General features: G+C 44.9%; 1 protein-coding gene across 1 annotated transcript in view; it reads left to right on the forward strand.

Annotated features, from left to right (window-relative positions):
* Window positions 1-17,985, forward strand: part of ablim3 (actin binding LIM protein family, member 3) — a 31,789-nt gene extending 13,804 nt beyond the window's left edge. The window contains exons 3-22 of the mRNA XM_084550128.1: window positions 1,784-1,899; window positions 3,887-4,013; window positions 4,181-4,274; window positions 6,628-6,715; window positions 6,817-6,875; window positions 6,975-7,046; window positions 8,094-8,255; window positions 9,013-9,042; window positions 9,189-9,315; window positions 10,034-10,129; window positions 10,452-10,502; window positions 13,640-13,774; window positions 13,958-14,028; window positions 14,252-14,420; window positions 15,514-15,543; window positions 15,860-15,915; window positions 16,070-16,136; window positions 16,251-16,261; window positions 16,360-16,440; window positions 16,631-17,985. Of these exons, the coding sequence (XP_084406254.1) occupies window positions 1,784-1,899; window positions 3,887-4,013; window positions 4,181-4,274; window positions 6,628-6,715; window positions 6,817-6,875; window positions 6,975-7,046; window positions 8,094-8,255; window positions 9,013-9,042; window positions 9,189-9,315; window positions 10,034-10,129; window positions 10,452-10,502; window positions 13,640-13,774; window positions 13,958-14,028; window positions 14,252-14,420; window positions 15,514-15,543; window positions 15,860-15,915; window positions 16,070-16,136; window positions 16,251-16,261; window positions 16,360-16,440; window positions 16,631-16,744 (1,756 nt within the window). The 3' untranslated portion in view covers window positions 16,745-17,985. The remainder of the gene's footprint in view (window positions 1-1,783; window positions 1,900-3,886; window positions 4,014-4,180; window positions 4,275-6,627; window positions 6,716-6,816; window positions 6,876-6,974; window positions 7,047-8,093; window positions 8,256-9,012; window positions 9,043-9,188; window positions 9,316-10,033; window positions 10,130-10,451; window positions 10,503-13,639; window positions 13,775-13,957; window positions 14,029-14,251; window positions 14,421-15,513; window positions 15,544-15,859; window positions 15,916-16,069; window positions 16,137-16,250; window positions 16,262-16,359; window positions 16,441-16,630) is intronic.
* Window positions 17,986-20,463: the final 2,478 nt, after the last annotated feature.

Consider the following 20,463-nt stretch of genomic DNA (forward strand, 5'->3'; position numbering starts at 1 on the left):
CGGCGACTTCCTTTATGCCTTCTTCATCATCGCTCTTTCTCTCTGTCACGGCGGCCTCAGCTCTAATAAAGGCAGACTGCAAGTTTCAACTTTTCTGTGCTGATGTTTAAAAAAAACAAAACAAGGAAGAGCAGTGGTGATCAAAGCCAGGGGGCATATCTCTAAAGCCAGAAATAGCTTTACTTTTGTGGCCAGCTAAAAAAAAAAAAAAAAAAATGAGAAAAAAACCACACATTAAATATGTAAACAGAGTAAATTTTTAAAGCGCTGAAAAAGGCTGACAAGGCAAGAGTTTTCTTGAGGGAGTGAGAGTAACATACAGGTAAAGACAAGGTCAAGCACAGACTGAGATACTTTTATTTTGCACCATTACAGCATTTTTAGTTAGCTGGACTCAGCACTGAGAGCGATGGTCAAGACACTTAAAGGTGGAGAAGTTTCAGTGAGTCACACTTGAAGCTGGACACTCAAAAAAAAACAGGATTGAAATCAGACTTATTATAGCGCCGTCTGGCTATTTGCTCAGCTTTAAACTAAAATGAAAGACGTGGTTTAAAAAGACGTGTCTAACCTTGGGACCAGCTTGAGGATGAAAGTGAAATAATGGCGAAATGAAAAATCTGCGTTGTCGGATTTCAGGGCCTTGTGTTCCTTTCGGTTTTTACCATAGCTTTTGTTGAATAATTTGTGCGCTGTAGTGTCTCTGCCGGCTCAGCTGCTCTGCTCACTTGTTTCTTCGTTTTGTTTTATGTATGGACATTGTCCTTCTTTGAATAAAATAAAGGCACAAAGGAACGAATCTAGAACAGCGTGTGTGCCAGATCGCTCCACGCACACACGAGTTGTCAGACAGAAACTGTAGTAAAATACTTCTAGCTTCATAGAGGCACACTTACTAGAGCTCGCCGGACCCATACAGCATAAGATTCCTGCCTCTGAACATCTCTAAGTGAGTACGTAGATGTACTGCACTCATGTGTGCTGACTGCGAGCTCTGATGGAGACTCAAGCCTCCCTCTGGGTCTTGGCTCCCGCTCCAAGCCCCGGCAGGGGAGTAAAAGGATTACTGCCGTCTATGTCTTTTAAACAGCCTTCCCTAAGCCTTTTAGCTCCTCATTCATTCTCGCATCCTCCCTAGTCATAAAGAAATCAATCTTTCTCCTCAGAAAGGAGAGGGAAGAGAGTTAAAACATGAAGTGTGACATGGGGAATTTGATTTCACAGGCGTCATCGTATTCTCTGCCTGTTAGCATGCGGGTCTGCGTGTTTCCCCCACTCTGTTGTAGTGCGGCTTCAAAGCCACGTAGGAAACGGTGACCCAGAGGCGGCAGCTTGAAAGAACTGGATGGCTAGACTGAGAGTAAAATGGGCAGTTAAGATCAGTATGCAGTCCACGCAGACTCCCTAATAAGTTTTTATTCTCGGCGAGAGAGCCAGTTTTCCTTTCAGAGGCCTGTGGCAGCGTCACATTATCGCCTCTTTAATCACAGAGCAGCCCGGTGCTACTGCAGCAATCAGCGTCCTATTAACCCGTCATCTCAGCTGTTTGCAAATTGTATTTTCAGGTCCATAGAGGATGTCAGACTCTGTTCGGCTCGTGTCAGCGGGATTACGGCCTGTCTGTCGCCCGACCATGTTCCTGCCGCCACCTATTTGTTATTTTCATGTGTACAGTACACTCAGATGTAAACATACAGAACTCACTGCAGGCGGTTTTTCTCTTGTTGTCCTCTGATTCCTAATTCTCTGTCTTTCTCTGTGTGTGTTTTTTTTTCTTCCTCAGTAAGCCCTTCCCGATCGGAGACAGGGTAACGTTCAGTGGAAAGGACTGCGTGTGCCAGCAGTGCTCCCACACACTTGTCAAGTCAAATGAACCGATCAAGATCCACGGGCCCAGCCGTAAGTCCAGCGTCCGCCTCGCTCTGTCCGTTCTGCTTAGGGCCACCAGGCGCCACAGTGTGCTGAGTCTAATGCAATGCGTCCATGAAGGCCATTTAGCTAATTTAGCTAATCAAGGGTCTGTCAGATCAGTGGTCCGACCTGTCGAGTTGATCTTCCGGCTGAGAATTACGCAAACAGACACATCATTCATTCATTACCGTCAGCGCTAAAGTAGCAAACATACATAAGTAAATAATGAGCTCAATAAATCTACCTAATCTTAAATAGATTATTAGACATTAGCCACGCATGTGTGGGAAGAGCGCGCAGGCCAACTTTTTTTTGAGCATGAAGCAACAAAATGACAGATTATGATGGTACAAGAGAGCGAAGTGACTGAATCGTTTAGTTAAGCGTGGCATACAGACAGCAGACTGCTGCTCACTGGCTGTGCAGTAATAACAGATGGCGAAGAGGCAGTGAATAACTGTCCCCCCCAGATCGCTCCATTCAGGAGAATAAAATCCAAACGGCTCCCCGGGTACACGTTCATCACTCTGCCCTTATGAGGATGCAGCGCGAGACGGGACAGACGCTAAACGGAGCGCGCTGCCTCAAACGAGCGCAATATTAGAGAATGTAAATGTGTGTTCAGCGCGCAGAAGTGGCGGATATACATTTGCCAAGTACAAAATGATTATTTAAGGGGAAAATGCAAATGCCAGGTATTAAAGTAGCCCCAGAGGGACGTGCTAATTGTTGAGGTTTGCTTATTTATTAACCAGCTTAAACACAGTTTTATGATCTAATCCTTGAATTATGACTTAGTAAGTCTCTGTCCAAATGTAATGCATAGGAAAATAACAATACCTCTCTTTCAACATCAAAATATAAAGTTTCTATCGGGGACATCACAGTGACCAATGGGCTCCACAAAAACGCAACATCTCCGGTCTGTTGGCTTTTTTCCACATGCCATCCTCATCACTCTCTCCTTGCATTTGCTGGGCACCTCTCCACTCTATGCACTCAATAAAATAAAGGCTGTAAAATAGTTTTTATGTGTCGCTAATCAAAGAACAACCCCTCTAAAGTACAGTCATTGCACAAAACGATAGCGCCCATGACAGCGGCTGTTGTTATTTTAAGTAGGTGTACGTGTCTGCCGTAAAATCATCAATAAATGCCAGCGTGTCTGCTCCCAAGCCTTAGCGAAAGCGCCACCGCGTTTGACAGACGGGGTGGCGATACTGTGGCGTTGAGATCCCGGCCCCTAACACTCAGCACTATCACCACCAAATGACAGTTAAGATTTATTTGCTCTGCAGAAGCACGACTCAATACACTGCAGTTTTCTACTGAAAAACACAGTTTGTCTTGGCTGACAAGGCAGAGTGGAGTGGTCCCTGGTGGTTGCTTGCGTGCTCCTCTCCGGGGCAGTAGACCGGGTCAGAAAAGGTTAAGCTAAGCCAAATATCTTCCAAACGGAAACAAATGGAGCGGTGACCCTGTTTTTTCCGGCTTTTCAAAACACTCTGCGGCCATGCATCATTTGTAGCCTCGGTTCTCTGTTTCTTTTTCTTTTGCTCAGTTTCGCGGTGTTCAATAACTCCCACTGGGCTGAGGGAAACAGAATACAGAATGTACAGAATGCTTGTAGACACGGTGTGTGTGCTCTGTGTTTTTGTGTGTAAGGAAAAGAGACGGAGATTCATCCACGTCTCATGTGAGAGATCTTATTCAGCTGTTTTTGCCCCGTGGCTATTTAGTGATGTCTGCGTCCTGCCCGCATTAAATTCACATTTAACACTGCTTACAGTTTAGAGGCCTTATAAATCCACACTGTCCCACATCAGTGCAGCTTTTTATTGAGGAGGTGGCTGTGTTATGAAGTAGACAACTACACTTCAGTTCACATTAAGTGTTTAAAGATGTACAATCCCCGCTCTGTTTCCATCACTCCATCCTCCCGTCTCTTTCGTTGTCCTCTTTTCTCTTGCTCCAGACTGTGCCGGATGTGGAGCCGAAATCAAGCAGGGTCAATCCCTCCTGGCACTGGAGAAACAGTGGCACGTCAGCTGCTTCAGATGTCGGACCTGCAGCATGGTCCTCACCGGGGAGTACATCAGCAAGTGAGTGGAAAAAAACAAACAAAAAAAAACATTAAGTGAAGCAACATGTCTGACTCAGAAAAAGCAGACATAGTTTGTTTTTGATGAAGCATACTGTGCTTGCCAGATGAGGTGAACGGTGCATTTGACACACTACAGCGGCTTCTTTTATATTTGCTCTGTTGCAGGGATGGAGTGCCGTACTGTGAGGCAGATTACCACGCCCAGTACGGGGTGAAATGCGAGACCTGCAGCAGATACATCAGTGGAAGGGTCCTGGAGGTGAGAGCGAGACCAGATTTCGACATGAAATGACTCCGGCAAAGATGTAGCTGCGCAGATCCGCAGAAACACAGGACTCCGGTTTGGGAGTCGGCTGTTGTAACTGAGTGTAATCGGCATTATCGGAACTGAACGGCCGGTTTATATCCTCATCTCTGTTTAAGCCGCTACGTGCTTTAGGGAGCGAGCGACTTAAGATCGAGGGGCGATAAAAGAAAGTTCTGCTTTATCAAACCAAAACAAATTCAGCTGTACTGTCTCAGCCTGATCCAACATCAGAGCTTATTCACTTTTTCACAGCTTCATCTCGATGTCGGGCAAAACACAGGCCTACCTGCGCTTATGGGAGGAGAAAAAAGACTGAATCCTAGCATTGTGTAACAAGTGGAGAGGAAAGGAGGGTTATCTAAAGATCAGAGGGTAAAAAGTAAAGATAAAAGACAGAGAGAGCAGATTCTGCGCTGATAAAAATGCACATTTGCACAGGAGATGGGAGTCAACAGTGATGCGAGAGCGACAGCGGAGAAGGACGCGGACAGAAAAAGATTAAGAAAGAAGTGCAGGGGAAAACGATGAAGGGACTGGGGTTCAAAATAATGAAAGTGATGAAGTGCAAAGGCTAATTAAATGTTTAGGGAGGGGTCCCTGGAGTGCGTCTCTCGCCTTTTGGGACCTGTGGAAAGGGAACAGTCCAAGTAAAACTTTGTCAGACATGCACACAAACACACACACACGCGCGGTGCGCTGTTGTCCCCGTGCTCCTGTGCTTGTCAGAATGGTTGGTGTAAAGTGCTTTGTTCCTGACTGTCAGCCTCTCTGGGCTATTTATAGACATGGGGACATGTCAGCCTTTATACGCAAGTCTCTCTCTCTCTCCTTCTTCTCCCTCCGTGTCTGTCTCGCTCGCTCTGTGAACCTGCATGTGCTTGCATGCATTCACCCTTTATTCCTGTCAGTTTTCGATGACATAATGATGCACCTCTTTATGATGCAGCACGCAACTGATCTGACTCACGGGAAGCCCAATGTAGATGAGTTAATACCTAGACCTGAAGAATACAGTCTGTTAAAGATGAGAAAATCACATGAGGCTCATCTTGGCCTGATACTGAATTATTTCTCCTCTATCCTGTGTCAAAAACTGAGGCTAATCGGCCTGTGTCCACATCCGTGTCAGTGATTAGTCCTCGTTCCACAGGGTGCCTCTTCAGTCCCAACTTTCCAGAGCCAAAGGTTGTTAGTTTAATGAGCAGTTTTACAGAAGACGGAGAAGGGAGGAAATAAAGGGAGGAAGTTGTAGACAGAAGCTCGTAAAAAGCCTTCCTTTCTTGAGTTTCACTTCACGTTTCAGTTACGCAATAAATTTTGCAGCCCTGTTAATGCCACCGGAGAGAATGGGGGGCCTCGTTAGAGACGGCAACAGCAGGCGCTGAACTGATACCGTACGGCCACAGACGGTAAACGCTCTGCTGCTCGGAAAGCAGGAGGCGGAAATGCTGCGTCCTCTCCTGGCTTTCCTTTCATAGTAACCTGAGCAGCTACAGTAGGGAGCGCGGGTATCGGCTAAGATGCAGCGCAGATAGAATTAAGAACCATGCAGAAGGCAGCTCTTGGGGAGAGCTCAAAGATTGCTTGCAGATCACATAAAAGCATCTGTGTGGTTTTTTTGGGGAGCAGGAAAAGTCAGCGCAGCATAAAATGATATAACACCCGAGCACACGCTCTAAAACATGCATGCTGGGTGTGTTCACTCGACACAGTTCAGATCTCCTTGTCAGCAGTTGCTTCCATAAATAGAACTTCTCTCTAATGGCGTGTCAGTGAAGGCAGAGGTGACAGGACAGGGCCACACCTCGGCCGCCCTCACCGCAGAGACACGTGGGAGAAACATCAGGACCGTGAACTGCATCGTTTTATGTGCCCGTTTCACCTGCGCCGCGTGTTTGGATGTGCTCCCTGTGGGTGCTCCAGATGTCCAAGGACATGCTTCACAATCTTGTGTCCTTCGCGTACATGGCCGCCTTCTTTCTTTCTGTATCACACACACACACACTTTTTTCCTCATGTGACTGACCCGCGGGGATCTTCGCTCTAATTGCGGCTTGGGGGAGAATGGGTGGTGGCTAGCATGTGATGAAACCGCCACAGGTCATCCAATAATGTCTTAATACTTTATGAGGCCGCTGGTGGTCACGAGGTAAAAACCACACAGAGACGCCGACCTCCTCAAGGCGGGGGCGCAATTTCTAGATTAGCCCCTCGGCGTGTGAAAATCTTTGTGGTGATACTTTATGTTCAGTCACACCTCCTCTTCTCTTCTCTTCTCTTCTTTTCTCTCCACTCCTCCTCACAGGCAGGAGGGAAACAGTACCACCCGGCCTGCGCTCGGTGCGCCCGCTGCAACATGATGTTCAAAGAGGGAGAGGAAATGTACCTGACAGGTGAAGCCCGTCGCAGCCACATCCACATCCACGCTCCGACAACACACATATGTCACTGTAGACAAATGCATGGCATGTCCCTCTTTTCTCTTGCTCCTCAGGATGTGAGGTGTGGCACCCATTATGCAAGCAGGCGGCGAGGGCGGAGAGGAGGCTCAGGGTGAGTTAGAGTTTGAAATGTAAATGTTCACAAAAAAAGAATAATAAAAAAATAAATCCTCACCGTGTGCTACCTCCTTTGCTTGACTGTATCTCACAGCACAGACGCCTGTCAGAGACCTCCATCTCTCCGCCTGGCTCCTCCATAGGCTCTCCCAGTAGAGTTATATGTGTAAGTAATCCATGAGTCTGCGACTTTTAGTCACCTTTGGCCGCCACTGCCACTGAACCTTACCCTCAAAGGCACATTTGCTGCAACAGAAACACAAGCACTACCCGTAGGCTTGAAAGGTTAAGCACCAGTGCGAGAGGCTGCTCACTCCCTTGGCCTGTTCACTTGTCTGTGTCCTGTTTATTAATGGTGCGGCAAGATGTTGAAAAGAGGCATGTTTCTTGTTGTTACATAATAATCAACTGTTACAGCAAGAAATTAAGCCAACACAGCAATGTCTTACTCATTTCTTTCTCATCAGCAAATCAAGATTAACACATGCACTGACGTGTTGTATCTGTGATGTCTATTTCCAGTCATCCGGGACCAAAAAAACACCCCAAATAAGTGCTGAAAAGTAACATTTTTAGCAAATCCAGCAGCGTGTCTCTTTTCACCTCGTGCCATTTCCGGGCCCAAACTCGTCCAGTTGTTTGAAAAGGTTGTGACTGGTTGTGCCCTGCAGATCTACTGTAGACCAGTTCCATTTCAAATCCAGGATGAATCCTGCTGCTTGGCAGTCTGCTGAGTGTTGCTGTATGACGGCGGCATTAGCATGTCAGCGGTTGTCTGCATGCAAGCAGGAGTCACTGCTATCCGCTCAGCTCTCTGTCCTACTCTGCTCTCGTCTCATAATCAATGACCTTTCTGTTTAAGGTGATGGATGAGGGAGAAATGCAGCGTAAGCACGCTTGTCGTCCATACTGTCTCCACTACTCTCTCTCTCTCTATGCCTTTGCTTCCTCTGCTTTTTCCTCTCACACATGCTGATCTCCTGAAGGTCAACAGCTTACACTGCTGTCGGGTTGCATGTACACATCTGCGCGCGCTTCATCAGCTCCTGCCGCGCCCCCACTTGTCTCACCGTTGCATGACCCGCTCGCTATCACTGGTGGAGTTTCCATTTGACTTTGTTGCTGTGTGTTGTCCACGTGGTTGATGTTGGCTCTTGTGGCTATTGTCTCTGTCCTTGGTGGGTGTGTGCGTGTGTGTGTGTCCTCTCTCCAGGCCACAGTGGAGAATGAGATCCTAGATTATAAGGACCTAGCTGCCCTGCCAAAGGTCAAGGCCATATACGAGGTCCAGCAGCCAGACCTCATATCCTCCTCATACCAGCCGTACCACAGATACACCTCTGATGAAAGGCTAGACACTTACAGCTATGGGGAGGTACTACTGCCACACACTCCCGGCCAAACGCAGCATTGTTCTTATCCGAGGTCTCTTTTCAGAAGGAAGGAAAGTGTGGGTCTTCATTAGACCTCTATATTGCTTGAAAAGAAAACTATTCAGGAATATATTTGAATTGGTTTTGACTATTTGGTAAAAAGAGATTGGATACATTGGAAATTTAGATGGAGAATGTTTTTTGAGAGTGCATAAGATTACTCTTCTTTTCTCTTTACTGTCTGTTCATAGAAGTACTTTTTAAATTGCGACTGTTTTTCCATAAAATCTGGCAAGAACAAAACAAAGAAACAAATTCTGACAAATATGTTATTAAACCATACCTATAGGAATAGCTGGACATTACTTTCTTCTCCACATTTAGATGGAAGTGCTCATTGTGAAGACAGAGCCTGCAGGTGACTGGTTTATTTCAGCCCAAAGACCGGAAACATGGAGAACTGTCCAAATTTTTGTCCATGAAATCTTCCAAATTTTCTCAATTGCAAGCCCAACCAAAAAATAATGCTCCATAAAAACACCCAACTTAATCTTCTTATAGTTTGGTTTGGTTACAGATCAAACAAAATGCAAATAAAAAGTGACTATGAGCTTTAAACAGACGTAAGTGTTATGTTCTCACCTAAGAAAGCAAAATGTCCAACTATTCCTTAAACTGACTTTGAAATAATTATTTGTAAACTGAGCATCAATATTTTTTGTCTAAATGCTTAATTTTCTGTCTCCGCCAATTCTGCAGTCACTCGGGACACTTTCTCCCTATTCTCAGGTGAGCATTCCTGCTTCAAATATAAACAGCTTCCACGTTTGGGACGTGTTCAAACAAGTGAACTGTTGCCATTCTGACCTGTCACTGAGCTATTTGCCTCCTCCTGCTCTCTCCTTCTGGTTAAACTTGTCTCCGTTGTCTCTTAGGACTATGACAGCCTGGACATAAAGCAGAGGCGGTGCTCCAGCCCAGGCTATATCGACTCGCCGACGTATAGTCGTCAGGGCATGTCGCCCATCATGCCCCGATCTCCACAGCACTACGGCTACCCCGGTAAGACAGGTGCCGTTTAATTCCAGTCGCCTGCTTGTGACCTCAGTGTTTAGGGCTTATCCACTGGGTAAAACAACTTAAGTCTTTAATGTTTAAACACTTATGGGTCCCTGAGCCAAGGCTCAATAAGAGCTTTAGGTAATATATACACCTATTTGTTTTCTTGCCAACATTGATGCTATTGTGACAATCTGCCAGCAACTGAGTGGCTTAGCTCAGTGTAAAGTATGGAAACAAATAGCTCTACAGTATATACCTGTCAGTGGAGACTTCAGGTTTTCATTGCAACTTCTAGTAATAGTAGAAGCCTCGTATTTATTTCCAAGAGTACCAATTGTATTATTCCCAAACAATCAAACTGTTCCTTTAGTCGAAATCATATCACCTATCATGACCTTTTTTTGCCATTGCTAATATTACACTTAGAACAAATGAGTCCTGATATGATGTCAGATGTCACATATAGATTCATTGCATTAGGGTAGAAATGGCTATCAACATAGTTGTTTGTCTCGTGTGCTGGAGTTGCTCCTCGGCTGTCATTTCATTCAACTCTTACACATGTGCAGTGACACTATAACCCTTTGTCAGGTCAATAGCCTTTGTCATTACACAAGTGGAAAAGTTACTTTGCGATTTGAAGAAACCTTTTCATCTGCACGTGTTGTTCCTCCACGCTCACCTTTCCTTTGCTGTGATTGGCTGCGGCTGGCTGCAGGCTCTGAGAGTGGCAGGAGTTCACCTTATTACGGTCAAGACGGGCGGTCAAGCACGCCCACCACAAACCAGCCCCCTAGACATTTTCATGTGCCAGGTAGGACTCCTCATCTCCTCGCTGCACTACTCACTCTAGACTCTTCGCTTCACAGAGGAGACTTCATCAGCCATTACTAACTAATGCAAATCATTCAGAAAGGTCATTTTTAAGTCGGGTAAGAGAACGTGTGAAAATGTGACTTAGTCGTATTTTTATACAGCACATAATTGCTCTGGCATATTCTTCCCCTCACGCTGCGCCTTCCTTTACAGCCATCTCTTCCTCCTCCCGCCGCCCCATCGCGCCAACAGCAACATCACATCCTCCCCTACTTTGCTCCTCCATGTTTCACCTCTTCATCTCCTCTTTCTCTCCTCAGCCACAGGGGACCCCAACATCTACAGGAAGCCTCCCATCTATAGGAGAACGGGTACAGTGCAGTTAGCCCCGCCTTAGCCTGCCTGTCCTCCTGTCAGTTTAGTCATGCTGTGTTTGATACTTGATGTAGATGTTTTTGTTTCTTATGCTGACTTATTGATGTTCTTAGCCGCCCCTCGTGATTTTGCATCGATTAGTATTAATACCCCGGTTATCGCTGAAACCGAAGCGAAATAAATGATGGAAAGGACTGACGCCGTGCTAGGAAAAGCACAAAGCAGATAGACTTGCACAGCTTGAGTAAAAGGATCAGTGTGACTTATTGCATTAGCCGCTAAATGTAAAAGAGAAATATTTAATTGTACGCCCCACAAGCATATGTGTGCGCCTGGTTTCTGCGTGCAGATCCCGGCAGGTTCTCGCTGGCAAATAGGGCTGGAACGGGCCGCTGAATGAAGTGAGGGCTGCTCAGGCGTGACGAGTGTTGAGTGCATTGGACTCTGAGGACGCACAATTCAAGAGAATAGAGCAGTGCAGTGGAACAAAGCAGTGTTATGATAGGAATCTATATTTTTCTGTGTAGTCTACTTTAGCTGGTCAGGGCTCTGGTTCAAGTAGATGTTACTGTACTGTACAGAACCTAAAGACAGACACTGTTCTAATTATAGAAAGCAGATGGACTATGTGAGAGAGGAAGGCCGATTTCTTAATTGCGTGTATTGAAGTTGTTATCCGGCCAAACGACCGCGCGGCGACACGGTTAACACAAGATGCTATTTTTCCCCTTCTTTTCTTTTTACAAGTCATTAAACTTACACGCGCTTCAGCCATCTGGATGTCGTGCTTGAGGACAAACGAGCATAAGAATAAGAGCCGCTCTCAAAAGGCCTGTTCAGCTGAGAGTCACAAGACGCTTCTGATCGAGGATAGTTTATCTCTTGTTGTCGTCCTGCATGCTCCTCTGTGCTACTTGTATATGTGTGGGTTACTTAATGGACAGTGTGTAGACACTTTCACCCGTCTGTAAAATTACTACATCACTGGCCATGATGTTCCTTTCTTTTTTTACGTAGAAGTTTAATGGACATATCAGCAGATGCTGTAAATGAGTTCCACAGGCTTTCAGCTTGCCTTGTTAGAATACTGACGTTTAACTCTACATCAGCCACATTGATCCTCCTTGCGCGTTACATCTTCCTAAAGAGCTATTGATCATCATTTTCTCTTGTTTCAGCACTAAAACACAGTTTATTGCAAATCAAAAGCCACAGCAGACACATTTCTGCATCGGAGGCCAGTTATGTACTAATCAGTTGACACGTTTGCTACCTGTACGGATGAGCGTCTGAACCTAAAAGCCCCGTCTTCTTCCATTTGGCTTTGTCCCTGTGATCTGTATGGGTAGCAAAGCTCTTACATTCTCACGCCTCCTTCTGGGATGCTCCAATAATGTTTCCCTTTTCTTTCGCCTCTTTTTTATTGCATCCTATCACTTTTATTCACTTCCCTCCACCTTCTGCTCCACTTTACCCGGTGACCTTGCCACTGTAAGTATCTCCCTCGTCTCGCTGTTTCACTCACTAGTGGTAGATAGATATATCATACTCCTGTGTGTGTCTCTGTGTGTGTGTGTGCAAGTGTCTCAATACGTACGGCCATACGTCCTCTAAGAGAAATATCTATCTGCTGTCAGATTTTTATGTGACTGAAAGCAAAGTGTGTGTGGCTCTCGGTTGAGTTGAAAGTGATGCGAATGTCTGGCATCGGTGTCATGCAACATGCACAAAGGAATTCAATGGCTCATGGATCGGGGCTGGCATGGTAAATGGCTAACAGAGTGAGGAGCGATCTATGCGACATTACACCGCATGTCACCCCCATTGACTTCCATTGACTGTGCTTTAGTGGCATCAATATCATTGCCTCGCTCCGCTCATGGAATGACTGCGTGCCTTAGGCTGAGCAGTAACTGAACTCACTTTAATGTTATTTTCCCACTGTTGGCCTGAGATATTGATCTCCTCTGACAGGATATGATGAGGATGAATTGGTGGCATAAATGCACTCTCTCTCTCTCTCTCTCCCTCTCTCTTTCTCTCTCGCGCTGTGATTTGGCAATTTACTTTCTCACTGAGAGCAAGACGAGAAGGTCAATACCAATCTTATGAAGCACGTGTGTGTTCGATATGAAGCCAGGAGACAGCTGGCTTAGCTAAAAGACTAGAAGCAAGTAGAAACAGCAAGATCCACAGACGCCTCTAAAGCTCGCTAGCTAGCATGTTGTCTGTCCTCGAGGAAGAACATGTTAGCTTTTACACTCAGTTTTTTTATGGAAGAAATCAACAAGATATAATTATGTTCGTGGAAGTTAGATGAGACAGACGATATGAAGCTGAGACAAGAAGGCAGTTTAGCTTCATACATAATAACTTGTTGGGTCTATCCGTAAAATAAACTGAGGCAAGGTTTCTGGTCTTTATGCTAAGCTAAGCTAACCGTCTAATGACTCCAGTTTCACACTGAACCAACAGAAATTGGAATGCTTTCTAATTTCCGGTCGTTCAAGAAGTGAAACAACTGAAATATTAACAACTCACTTAAAAGTAAAAGTCCTGTATTGCAAACCATACTTCCATAAAAGTATGTTTTTGTCTGCAAATTGCACCTAAAGTATTTTGTATTCATTACACACTGAAATGGCTCCTGTCCGTGTAACATGTTCCACTACTGGATCGTTATTATAAATGTTTCAATTCATTCACAATTCACTGATGAGTCCCAATCTGCTATAAAACACCTATAAAATATCTTAAGTTCAGTATTTCCCTCTGAAATGAAGGCGAGTCAAAGTAGAAAGTAGCGTAAAATTAAAGTGAACCTACCGTGGTATTTCATTATGGGGCGTCTTTCAACCGATGCAGAGAAAATAATAACCTCTGCATGCAGCTGGATAGTCCAATCAGAGCCATTTTGTTGTAAACACAGTCATCTCACACAGCGCTCAGATTCATGCCCATTTGATTGACCCGGACAAAACATTTTGTGGGCGGGGAAAGTTCAGGCTGACTTCCTGGCTGAAATGTACTAATAAGGTTTACTTACACCGCTCCTGATTTCTCATCCAACTACCTGCAAGAAACTCGATGTATATAAAGTGTATTCCAACATGTCAAACTATTCCTTTCACAGACAATCACTTGGAAGCAGCCACCAAAAGCAGGACCAGTGAGGACATCCTCAGGTCCTCCAGACTGTCCACCTACTCTCCAGAGCCATACGCCCAGTCAGAGTCTGACTACTACCCCTACACCAGCTCCCCCAAGGGTAGGAAACACTGTCTTCTCCCTTGTAGCGAGCAGCAAGTTTATTTTCACTGAACCAAATGCAGACACAGGAGTGCAGTTCATTTTGTAATCGTGTTGTCATATTTATTCACTCTCTTGCTCTGTTACTGTGTTCCTCTTGGAACTCTATAAGGGAATCTCTTTTATCTCTTTCCTCTCTCAGCCTATCGGGCGCCGAGAAGACGCTTCTCGACGGGAGGAGATGAAGAGAGTTGGAGTCACAGTCTTCAAAGAGTAAGAGCTTCATTATTTTCTGTCTCGCTTTCTTCATCATCATCAGACTGAAGTGAGCCCCCTCCTCAAACATACCCATAAATAATGTACTTTTTAATGGTACGCCACCGAAAATATCTTCCTTTACCGTCTTAGCTGTACATTGAAATATCCGTTTTCCCTAACGTCTCCATTTCCATTTTTCTCCCCCCTTCTCCTTTTGCCCCGGCCTCGTTCCTCTCAGATTGGGAGTGGCATTGGGAGGATGATCCTAAAGGAGGAGATGAAAGCCAGATCGGGTTCCTATGACAACGACCCCTGGGGCAGTGCGAGGAATTCTCGTAGCGGGAGCAAGGAAACACTGAACACTACGGGCTACGGCACCACGGCGTACAACAACACCATCAACGGCTGTAAGGATCCACCCTGCCCCCCTACCTGCCTCCCTCTTTTGTCCTTTCTGCAAGTTCACGAAGGCCCGCACCTCCGATCCGCATTGCTAAGCAGCCATGTCCTTCCCGGTGCCATCATATATGATGCCACAACCCTTTTTATGAGCCTCAATATCTGCTGTCGCTGGGGTTTGAGGCGAGGGCAGTCAGGTTGTGGATGCAGGTCGCAGAAGGTCATGGCTGCTGCGGGCTGGGCGGTTTATTGAGATGGAAAGATGATGAGTGAGCTGAACAGCTGCTGCCAAACCTGTGGTAGGCCAGCAGCAGCAGCAGCAGCAGCAGCAGAAGCCGCAGCAGATGTGGCCTGCCATTGTTGCGGACAGATATCTGATCACGCTGATTCTGAACATTTGAACATTTGAAAAAATTGTTCAACCAGATGTGCACAAAGGAGACAAAAGTGTAAAAAAAAAGTCAGACTTGAAGCTACATGAGTTGTCTCTGTTTGTAAGGACCAAGGTTCACCGTTCATGCATGCGTATTGGTACTCTCAAGCTACAACCCCATTTACCTTGCATGCTTATTAAAGCTTCTAGCCCGCTCTCTATACTCTACTCATCTGAATCTCGATCTATCCATCCATCTATCTGTTTATCATTCTCACCCTCTCGCTCTCACAGCTGGTGTCCCATATCCTGTTTTATTTATGAGCAGTAAGATCTCTCATTAGAGCCGTTCCTCAAATGGGAGGGGGCACAGCTGAATGGGCTGGCAACAAAGCCACAAAGCGCTGTAACCACGCAAGCCCTGCTGTATGATTACATAGTAAAGCATGCAGTTTTTAGCGCTGGTGTGTATGTTTTTTTATTTATTTATTTTTTTTCCTACCCCATCTTCCCTGAGTCTTGCATGGCCTCTTTCTGCCTTGTTGCTCCTTTGATGTTTTTGTGTTCCTCTCATGGCTGCACGAGCACCAGACTAAACAAGCCTCTAACTAGACAGATGGCGGTCGAATCTCTACAGCGGTTTTTACTGAATATTCTTTGAGGAATGTCATGTAGATTCTGTGTAGCCTAAACATGTCATTTAATTCTGTGCCCTTTTTATTTGACAGCTCCTCGATCTCAGTACAGCACCGATAGTGGTGAGTTTTTTTTTTAAATTCCTACTTGTGTTGCTGTTTTATTTAAACTATTATTAGTTTATTTATTTATTTATTTATTTTAGTAAAGGCTGGTTTGTAATCGTAAATGATGTCTTTGTGTTCGGTGACCTTAAATTAACCAAGCCCCCAGTATCATGTGCTCACATCTGGAACTTTGTAGAATTTTATTGCTTAGTCATGAGCGCCATCTTCTGGCACTGATCTGCCACTTCTGTTTCATTTTAATGTGCCAGAGAGAGCGCATTAAAATCACTGAGCATTTAAAGCAGATTTGTTGCTGTTTTCTGTATTTCAGATTTTGTTTGTAAGTCGGCTTCACTACCAGGATATGGACGCAACGGCATCCAGAGGGTGAGACGGCAGTGAACATAGTTATCTTTTACTATGTATCATATATCATTTCTTATGTCTTTCACCTCTTTTCACATTCCTCCTGTGTTGTTAGCCTGTGATTCCTAAAGCTTACTGCTTTAGTTAATTTCATTGTCCTTCTCTGCACCTGCAGCCTCAGAGTGCAGATTGCTACCAGTACCAGTACGACACTGGCAGCGAGGTCAACTGGGGAAGCAGAGGTAATTTAATATGAAATTCAATCACTTGCCCTTTATTAGATTGGAGAAATTAATTCAATGTTTTTATAGTTTAATCTATTGTACTGACCCGATTGTCTTGGTCTTCTCTCACAGCAGAATACAAGGTAAGGTCCTAACATAACCGCTTTTCAAATAATTCATTCCATATGTTGATTAATCCTGGTGATTTTGTCTAAGCATGGTTGCCTCTCCGTCCCTTCAGATTTACCCATATGAGTCACTCATTGTCACCACCAGAGGGCGCAACAGGCTGCCCAAAGATGTAGACAGAGCCAGACTGGAAGTAAGTTATGAATGTGACATGGAGAAGGTTGTCTGTGGTCCAGTTAGAGCAGAAACAGAGATGTATGCTCTGATGCAAGTATGTGTAATATATAGTGTACTTAGACTAATGGGATGTCACTGCAAATGAATAGTAGATGAATGTAAGTGGTTCTTCTAATATGAGTTATTTGAATCCCGTGTGTTCTCAGCGCCACCTGTCCCCAGAAGAGTTTGTCCAAGTGTTCGGTATGACCGTGGAAGACTTCGACCGTCTGGCCCTGTGGAAGAGGAACGAGCTAAAGAAACAGGCCCGACTGTTTTAGCAGCACGCGGACCTGTGTTGAACACTGCCACGACAGAGCCGGAGACTGACTGTGGGAGATGCAGAAGGTTGGAGTCGCTTCTTCTCAGTTACACTGCCATGCCCGAGATCTCTTTCCAGACCTCCTCGCATGACAAACCAAATTCTGGTCACGCCAGAGTGGACTTCTGGGATGCGGCAGGAAGGCCGCAGAGACTTTATGCACAGACGGACTGATAAACTGTTCCACGGTTGCCGGTGCAGCTGTGTGCGGGAGTGGAGTGTAAGCAATAGAGACTGTCATACAGTAGTGTTGTGGTTTTCTTAAGACATGCCTGTGCCCCTGTAAGGCCACGTGAGAGTGTCCAGAGCTGCAGGACTAGAACATAATGAGGAGAATTTTTGGCTTTGCCTTATTTGTTACGCTCTCTTAGTTATGACTGTGCGGCACCAGCAATCTGAATGAGTAGAATGTAGATACAGTATATCGTTTATGACACTTTATCGGAGCGAATGATTAGACGAGAGGAGTGAGTGTGGGCCTGCAGCATCACTTCGATTTGGTTTGAGGATGCATTTTCTTTCCCTGTTGTTGCTTTTTTTTTTAGCTCTTTCACACGGAAGACGGTGTCCCTCCTAGTTTACACTAACTGACATAGACAGAAACAAACCATCTGAGGGGGACAAAACCTTTTCCGGTTGTTCCATCGATTTGTGTGAAACTGAAAACCAAAGTGAGAATGCAAAAACACATTTTAGCAGATCACTTCCACGTAATGCCGGCGAAATGGCTAAAGGTGTACCGAAGGATGCAGTTCTCTTTGCAGCCGTGCGGTAACCTAAAAGAATGTGCAATCCAGTAGATTTAATGAAGATGAAGGAAGCGCTAATCCTGTCCGCCTGCTCCACATTTCCTTCTCATTGCAATAGAACGATGACTAAATGTTTTCGGGTGAGGGTTGTAGTCATCCACGCGTTTGCATACACTATTATTTATATTGTTTTAGAATGATAATCCAATAATTTTGTAGCTACAGAGATTATATTCACTCACAAAGACATGCTCTGCAAGGTATTTAACACACTGACAAAGATCCAGGGTTGTTGAAGACTTTACTTCCTTTGAATACTGTTATATTTGATTTTGTCACTAAAATTAAACTTCAAATGAACACCGGCCTCCCTTTTATTCATTTACTCATTCAGCTGATTCCATGTCATGTAGCTAGCTAGCACAAGAAGTTATTAGCTTAGCATGAAGGCTAGAAACTAGGGGAATTAGTTACCTTTTTCTCACTATGAAATATATATTTTTTTTTTTAAATGACATGGTCAGGTACAAACCATTGACTGCATATAAAGATGAACGAACCATTGTTGACGTCATCCATAGGTTTTGATGCTTAGCGTTGCGTCTGCGGCTTCCGCCATCTTGGTAGTGCCCTCAGTCAGAGGCATGTGACTCAATGCGGCGTCAAGAGACCACGGAAACTTAAGTGAATCATCGAAATGATAGGCAAATAAACCTTTGGCTAAGCAAAGCAAAGCAAAGCAGGCAGGTAGAAAGTCGAACTGAAGTCAACTTTGAGGCGACCAAAAGTTTACCGCAAGACATGTCTTTGGTTCCTCTCACCAAATTCACCTTGTGATTTGAGGCTGGGAGAGTTGAGCACATGGAGCTGCGTTCTCGTTGACTTTTCAAAGAGAGCGAGGTGAATGGAATAAGAGATAGTTCTTGGCGTCTGTAATGTCAGTTTACGTTTTGCTAGTTTCATTAGGAAACATTCGGGGTAAGAAATGTACAAGGTTACCTGGGCAACCAGACCTTACGCCCGCTAGTGACTAGCTGTTGGCTACAAGGCGGTGTCTGCTAAGAGAACCGGCAAACAAGGCTTAATCACATTTTATTCAAAAACGAGCCAAGAGGTGGATCCTGAGTACAGATGGTGTGTCCATGTGATATCTAGGTAGACAGCTAGCGATCACTGAGGTCCTAAATTATATTGCTTAACTTTAAGCAATATAATTTAGTTGGGGGAGCGTTGGGCTCTGTGGAAGATTATTCACTTTTGCCTCATGTTGCCATTCAAGAAGATTTTTGGCACTTCCCTCTTTTTGGTGCATTCACTGCTGATGTTTTTCAGCCCCAGATTGCTGCCTGGTAGATACATATCATCTTTAATACAACTTTAACATAATTACATGTTAATTTACTGATTCTTTATTGGAGGCAACAAGTGTATTTTGTTGCATTTGACAGGCTATGCTGTCTGCCCTTCCTGAGCCACTTGCACTACTAATGTAAAAATGGTGTCACCCTTTCAGCACACTTGCAACTTGTCAAACCTATTCAACTTCAGGAACACGTCCTAAAGCCTGCTGACTTTAGGACCCAGCAGAGAAGGAGCCTGCCACAAGTCCCCGACCTGCGGATCCTGTATCGCATGAGCAGTATCTGTCAGCAGCAGTAGCTCTCCCTCTGCCCTGCACACGCCTTCACACGCTCAGTCACTCATATGGGCCCGCACTGAACTTTCAACAACTCTCACATGGACAGCATCACCGGGGCGATGGACTCAAGCGGCACAAAGTGTAAGTGAAGTCTGCTTTTCTAATCATGAGGCACTGCTGCAGAACCGTGACTTGACAGGGAGTTTGTGCAGTTTTGTTGAGATGTTTGTTGGAGCAGAATTAGATATGCATGTCTGCTGAGTTTGTTAATGGATCATTTCTTGCAGCTGGTGCACACACAGCACACTGTTAACTCCCTCTCTCACTTCTGGCAGTACCTCACTGGTTTAATGAACTAGGATATTACTGCTGGAGATTTTCTGCTCTTGCTGCACATATCCTAATCATATGAGAACTCTCTCACTGGGCTGCATGTATTTCACTGGTGTAGAAATCAGTTGGGAACACCCATGAAGCTTGGGACACTTCCTTTCACCTGCAATTTGTCCTCAATGTTGTACATCTAAGAAAACACAATGGCAGTGCACTTTAAAATATAAATAACCACGCTTTGGTCTCCTTCCCAGCTGCTTTCAAAGCCAAGAAGCCAAGAGCAAATCCACGGTTTGATTGTTGTTCTAGAAAGTGAATCTCATTCATCCCAAGTCAAGTCAAATATCTGGACGCGGAGATGAGATATGCACAGATTGGGTGTTTGATATTGGACACCACCAGCGGAGACCCCTGCAGACATGCAGTGCTTTTGGGGCGAAATGGCTACAAATACAAAATGTGTTTCCGCGCCATGTGTTTTCTCTGGGAGCGGTGCAGCTGGCCCCCCGCACAGTAAAATTTTTCCACATTGCAACGAAAAAACAAATAGACACACGACCCCCCTTCTGGGCTTCACAAGAGAAATAGAAGTGAAAGCATTAGCGAGGCCAGGTGTGACCCAGCGCAGCATTTCAAATATGATTTCAGTTTATAGTTGGTGTACGTTTGATTGATCTCATTCTACACTTAAGCTGTAAAGTGCTTTTCCTAGACCCGTTGCCAGCCACCAGGCAGGTAAACATGTGATAATGATTATAACTTAATGTAGTTTTTCACTCAACCTACTAGAGCTGAAACTAAATGGGACAAACGGTTGATTTACCTTAACAGACATTTTGCCAACAAGAAAAAAATCCAATTTGCCTTTCTCTTCTTCAGTTTTCCATCGTTCCTCACCTCGTCAATTTATGGGGATTCTGTTGCCGTTACCAAAGTTTGCAAAGTATCTTAGGAAGG

Source organism: Chelon labrosus, assembly GCF_963514085.1.
Source record: "Chelon labrosus genome assembly, chromosome: 8".
Lineage (NCBI taxonomy): Eukaryota > Metazoa > Chordata > Actinopteri > Mugiliformes > Mugilidae > Chelon > Chelon labrosus.